Source organism: Geospiza fortis, unplaced genomic scaffold, assembly GCF_000277835.1.
Source record: "Geospiza fortis unplaced genomic scaffold, GeoFor_1.0 scaffold13, whole genome shotgun sequence".
NCBI classification, from domain to species: domain Eukaryota; kingdom Metazoa; phylum Chordata; class Aves; order Passeriformes; family Thraupidae; genus Geospiza; species Geospiza fortis.
This window is the reverse complement of record NW_005054384.1, coordinates 203,655-210,493: the sequence shown is the minus strand read 5'-3', so window position 1 is coordinate 210,493 and position 6,839 is coordinate 203,655. Positions and strand designations below refer to the sequence as shown.

Sequence of the window (6,839 nt, the reverse complement as noted above, 5' to 3'; positions counted from 1 at the left end):
CAGCATCTCCAGCAGACCATGTAAGCACTGCTGCTAGAGAGGTACCTACACTGCCTTTGAGTAACTGTCCTGCTACAAGACTTCAGTGAAGCTTGAACACATCACAGGCTTAGCTTTCTGTGGTTTTAAAATAAAAAAAAATAAGAGAGACATCGTGGCAAGTTTTTGTTCCAGTGGAACAGTCAAGTTTCCTCTCTAGCTTCATTAAGAGTAGCAGGGGTCCTCTGCCCACATAAATCTGTGTTGTCAGCAGAGGATCTTGTTCAAAACACAAATATGGAGCACAGCAGCTACTCAAATCATATGGCTTCCAAATTGTCTAGGAGAGCTTATCAATTAAGTCTGGCAAATATCAGATAGGCAATAACCAGTGGCAAAAATGCAGTTACATTAAGACGAAGTACAACATAAAGAGAATGAACAGAATGTATGAGGTGGTATAATTGAGCAGCATGAATAAAGGTGATAGAAATGGAATTTTATAAATTAAAAGGGCATGAGCTAGCATGCGTAGGAGTAACTCATTGCCCTTTCCAATAGTCAGGAGTGATTTTCTTCTTTAATTGGATCATGCGTCTTCATTGCCCAACTGGATGTTTCTTTTTGCCCTCCTAAAGCACAGAATGCTTAAAACAGATTTTAAAATATGTAATAACATAAAACCAAGAGAGAAGAGTAATCAACAGAAAACTCATAGCACAAAAGGGCTGACTAGATTCTGTCCCTAGAAAGCTTTACAATACTTTACACTCCTGCCAAAGGAGATACTGGGTAAGTTTCCAAGACACTAAAGTGATTAAGTTTTGGTAGACATGCTGATTTTGCACTTGTCTACTTATGTCCATCAAGGGAATTGTTTTCCTTCTCTCTCCTTTCTCAAACCACTATATTGATCCTAATGCCATACATCAAGACAGGTGCTCTAAAACACGTGTGAAGTTTTCCTTACAAGGAGATTGCTTTGGTACTCCAGCAGTAAAGTTCTTTCAGCAACCAAAATAAAGTGTGCACTGCAAGAACTGTGTTAATATGACAGTATCAGAAGAGTTGAACAGTGAAATCTGGCCTGTGTATCAACAATATCAAGTTCTTAGATCTCATTTTCAAAAGTGACTTTACTACCATGAAACCTAAATAACCCGTGTGCTTTGCAAAATAATCACCATTCATCTACACATTAATGCCAGGCTAGAAGGACTCAGTGTGGACCATTTTTCCCGAAGCACCAGGACTTAAAAAAAAGTTGTGGGGAAAAAAAGAGTTTGCTTAATTAGCTCAAACTCTATTCTGTACACAAAGCAATGGCCAGCAGTGAGATAACAGCTGTGGGAAGTATCTAATCTACTGCTCTGCCATACACCTCACACACAAGAACTGTACCTCTCACTCCAAAAAAAGAGTTCTTTTCTGGAAAAGAGCTCAAACTATTTAAAAAATTAATCTAACACAAAACCCCCTGAAACCAAATCCAATTGATCCCTGTGGAGTTTCTTGGAAATGTGTAAATACTTAACACTATTTTTTTAAGTTGTACTGGGAACCCAAACACTTTGAATTCAGCTCCTTTGAAGGCTTCTCCTGTGATGGTACAGTTGCTTTCTGTGACATGGATAAAAAAAGTCTGTCTTATCTTTTGAACAAAATGTCTTGTTTTCTTCCTTATGACAACTGGTCTTGTGAATGTCCACATAACCACAAAGCATAAAAGTGTCATCTGTTCTCTTAAAAATTATGAAATTTTCATGTGCCCACAACCATCATCCAGATGTACTCTTCAGGCTTTGTTGAATTTATGATCTCAAACCCTTTTGATTTTAGGAGGCACTAACGTAACTTGGGGCCTTGGACAGTTTGATCCTAACAAAGATTGTCAAAGGTACCTTTTTGCTTGTCTGCCCATGGGTGAGCCAGCTTTGCTTGCACATGAGCCACTTACTGCACAGACAGGCCCCCATTTCTTGGTTGAGATATTCACTGGCAAGAGACAGCCAAGTCCAGGAATTAAGCATGCATGGAACTTGGAAAAAAGGGACTGTGAGCTCTTAATATCCTCTATCCATCTATCTGAAGCTGTTGGATTGTTGTGTTGACCTAAATCTAGCACTGATAGCCAACAGGAGACATAAATAATTAGAAGCCACTTCTAGAAGTGTTAAATCTTGAACTTTTGTTTCCAGCTCTCAATCTGCAAAATGCAGATGCGAGTTATTTACTTCAGAGGGCAATTAATATTTTTTTACCCCACCTCAAATCAAACTTATGTGTAAACCCTCTATATGCTGAGACAGGTCTTTAGATGCATGAATCTGAATACAAAACATGTCCCTCTTAAATTGGATTATTTCCTATGGATTGAGCCAGAGACAAAAAAAAATCCCCATAAACTCCTTGTGACTCAGAAAAAATTATTCCATGCTTCAAGCCAACCTCTCCACCTCAGACAAACTACTTCCCAAGACCAATTCTAATGAGTATAAGATTTGCATGCAAAAATTCACCATGTGTTTCAAAAATTTGTTTTATAGGAATCATTGTGCTTTACACGCTTTTTTTCCAAATAGTGGTAGTTAGATCTGGACCTCAAGCCAAGCAGCAGATGTTGGAATTTCCATGCAGAAGGCAGCTGCCAGTGACCCAGAGGATCCCCTCTTACTAAAGAGCTGCTGCTTCCATACAGAGAATGCTAAGTGAGAAGGAATTGCAGCGTATGTTACATTCATGTAATTTTAGGACAAATCTGTGCTGGCTTTTTTCCTTACAGGGGAAAAGCCTTCTGCATTTTGGAAGCAAAAAAGCTTTTCTTTATAAATGGCAAAACACTGCAAGTGTAATGTTGGTAACTCACCCACTGGTGTTTATGATGCCTCAGGGACAGAACTTGAATGGGACCTGAGACTTGACTTCTAAACCCCTGCACTGAACTTATGTAAGAATGTAATCCTGTAATGTGCTATTTATGGTTAGCTTAGGCAATCTTATCTAAAAGGCCTCATGAGAAAAGTTATGCTCTAATACATATGGATGCGATAACATCTATTCTAGGCTAATCAACAGGCATTTGTACAATTAAAAAATGCCCAGTCAAGATTGAGGCTGCATTAGCTACAGATCTCAGTAGGCTCTTTAAAGCCACACTGGTGCCCAGGAAGCCTGGTTCAACAAATATGTCCTTAGTCAGAGCCAGAAAGATTAATAGAGGATATCTTGTCAGATGAAGTTGATGGTTTGCTTGCTTCACACTGCACTAGCATTTTGCTGTCTAGACCAAGTGTTTGTTAGTCTGCACCAGACTCCCTAGCTCTGTTCTGGTAGAAGTTAAATACTCCTTGATGAGAAAATTCACAAATGGACGTTAGACAGTCTATGTTGGGATTGAGATTGGATGTGAACTGTGTCAGGCTTGGTTCCCTCAGCTTCCACAAGCCCTCCAAGAGCACAGAGCACACAGCCAAGCTGAGTCTGTATCAGAACAACTGATATCAGAGAGTTTATGGCAACTCAACTCAAGGTTTTTGCATGACTAAGGTCAGACGTACTTTAAGATACCAGTCTAGCAAGATTCTCAAATAAAAATAAACAAAGTCCTCCCTACAGCTATTCTGGAGAAGATTAACTCATTTTCTGCTCACTACACCTCTCTTTGCTGTAATCGTGGAAACCAATAACAGTTTTCAACCACCTTTCTCTCCACAAGGTAAACAGGTCCCATCCATAACAAACTCTCAAGCCAAATGATATAATTTTCCCACATTGTCATGTCCATATTCCACCTCCACCTCCACAATGGAACTAGCAGACTTAGTTACTCATAGCTTCATTGCAAACAAGAAAAGGGATGAAAGACTATCAAAGGCTTCTTGAGGACTTTCTCAGAGGTATTACAAATAATTTAAGCAAATCAGACTAACAGAGAAGGTAGCATGTCATTGTCCTGTATTCCGTTGCTTCTAAACTGTTCCCAGTTCTCTTGATCTGAACATCACATACAAAGAAGAAAATTCAATTTTAATGAAAAAGTTCCTTTCCCTCCAAAATCAACACACATGACCATACAGAATTTCCATCAAAGTCAAGAATTTATAATACCAAATTTCACCATTTAAAAGATTTCATGCTTGAAATCACAAACCCCCTGGATCTTCCCCTTTCATTATTTAAAAAGGTTGCACAATCAGACTTGACATACCATGAGACTTCCATTCCTTTTCAGCTCTGCTTTGGTCATCCTTTGATTAATATCACGCTTATCACAAATACGTACATTTGAAAAAAGTCTTCCCCCACATGCCAAAAATAACCTGTATCATGCTCTGTCTTCAAATTTGTTACAAAAAGTACCCCTGCTGCACGTCACACCACAGACACAGCTGAAAAGAAAACAGTGGTATAACTTACTAGGAACTCCAGACACCAGCCGTAGTGGACGTAATACTCGGAAAGCCCGCAGTGCTTTAACATCGAATCCGGCACCTTTTCCTCCTATTGAATTCCCTCCATCTGCTTTGGTTGCTTGTTCTAAAATTGCACTAAAAAGCCTGCAAAAAGAAAGAGGAAACAATCTGTAGGCAGGCAGCAAGGCTTGGGCTAAACAGGAACAGAGATCATCACCATCATATCACCCAAACTATCTCACAGACCTGTGAAGAGTGTCACACCTCCCTCTGACATTCCCATATGGTGGAGGAGAGACAGACTCTTCCCATATGCAACAGCCTATTGGGGATGTCTATACCATTTGCAAAACACTTGTTCCTGAAGCAGACATAAACATGACAAAAAGCTCCTCCTTCATGCTCCTCCATGGCTCCTTGCAGCCAGCTATGGGCTACCAACACTGCTGTCTTTATTAACCAACAATCCACCTTGGAGGAGAAAATCATCGCCCTTAATTAAGCCAATCATTAATTAGCTGCCACCCATTGTACAAAGAATTAAGATTCACCAATGGCACTGCAGGTGGAACTTGGTGTAAACTTGAGGACCCTTCAAGGGGCAAGTTCTTACTTAGAGCATGCTCACACTGTGTGCTTGTAAATCCCCTGATGCACTGGCTAAGGAGAGTGCAAAACTGTAGGAGTCTTATTATTAGAATGTTTTATTATACCAGCTTTAATGTTTTATCTTGGCTAATAGGAGTAGATGCTTTAAGGAGAAGATGTCTCGCTCAGAATGCATTTTAAAAGGCAGAGCAAGAAAGAAAAGACAATGTTCTTCTGTAAAAAACCTGAAGGCTCACCCTATCTGCTAATAAGAACTTGATTTAATAAATTAGCTTTCAGGAAGCAGCTTCCATTTTTCTGGTAAAACATTAGTACATTTGGGGGAGAACGGATTCCTCATGAATTTGCTAATGATATTGCTTTCAGCCTTGAACTCCTCAGCTTGAACCCAGCCAAATTCAGTAGAGGTTAAAAGCTGTTCCAGCCTAAATGGATGTTTGGAGCTCTGTACATAAGGCTTGCTTGGGAGTGGCAGAGACCCTTTGGTCTGTTGGGTGCCATGGTGATACCACAGACAACTTGAAAGAAACTTCCTGGGGTGAGAGAACCACTCCAGATGGAGAGTCTGGACACAGCAATGGTTTCTCTCACCGACTTTGCAGTCTGTGGTGCCCCTGTCAGGATCTCATCCATATCTTGACTGGCACATTTCACAGAGAGCCCCCAGACCATGGGTCAAGCAGACACTGAGTTGGCTGATGGCTTAACAAGCAGCTCCAATGCCTGCAGATAAATCTTACTGATGGGGTCACAAACACAGAGAGCTTGCTCTGGATATTAAAATGAAAATTCATTTGCTGAAACATCTAAATCAACAGATTCCCTCAGCACTAGATCCATACAAAAATGTGGATTAGGGAACTGCAAATGTGACATTCCTTTCTTAAGCAGGTTTTTGTTGTTTTTTTTTTTTAATTCATATTGAGAATCTTATAAAACTTGTCAGCTGTGACTGAGAAACTCCTAACTGGATCTATTCAAAGCATCAACTTCAAGCACTGCAGAAAGATTTAACAACTAGGTAACGAGCATGGGAAAAACTGTGTGAGGAGGTTGGATGCTGAGTTTGTAGGTGTTGCAGAAGCAGGATACAGAGAAGAAAAAAGCAGAGCCTATGAGAAATACTGCATTGACTACAGATATCACAGAGAGAGACAAACAAGGGTTGATGCAAAGAATGTGAATTATTGGAATGTATGCATTTCTTAAACTGTGTACACAAATTATACAGTTGCAATTATCTGCTGGTCTTCACAATAGAAACACTGTAGGTCAAATTTGGCCTAATATATTTTCACTAAGTGACTGATTAAGCTCTAGCAATGTGCTCTGTTTCACATTCAAACATTTCTATCTTTCTAGTCCACAGAATTCCCATAATAACTGATGAGTGACATACCTATGCAACAGACCCCGTCTCCTGGGATCCTCTAAAGGAAAAAGAATTTACTGCAAAAAGGCTTCTAATGCTGTTTTTCAGCTCCAAGACTAGGAATCTCAAGGAACTATGAATCAGCAATTGTGCAAAACTGGGGGTCCATTTTCCTGATCCCCATTTTCACTGGCCCCATGTTTTCCCCAAAGAGCAGCTCTTGGCACTGGGCACTGAGGCTGTTTCTGCTGCCATTTGCACAGTGAGCAAACCAGACTGCTCTAGAATTCTGCTGCCCAAGCAATGTCCTAAATTAGTTCAGGAGGAGCAGAAACACAACCAGTAGGACAGCTCACTCCCCTGCCTTCCCAGACTAGTGCAGCTCCACTGCAGGCCCGCTGGCCTTATTTTTGTGCTCCAGCACTGGCATGCTAAATGTGCTCTTTTGAGGTACCCACAGTCATTTG

General features: G+C 40.4%; 1 protein-coding gene across 1 annotated transcript in view; it reads right to left on the bottom strand.

The window, feature by feature from the left end:
- The window catches only part of LOC102031898 (voltage-dependent L-type calcium channel subunit alpha-1C-like), a 389,144-nt gene that overhangs the window by 184,912 nt on the left and 197,393 nt on the right, over positions 1 to 6,839 (bottom strand). Inside the window, 1 exon segment of the mRNA XM_031060510.1 lies at positions 4,396 to 4,535. Coding sequence (XP_030916370.1) covers positions 4,396 to 4,535 — 140 coding nt within the window.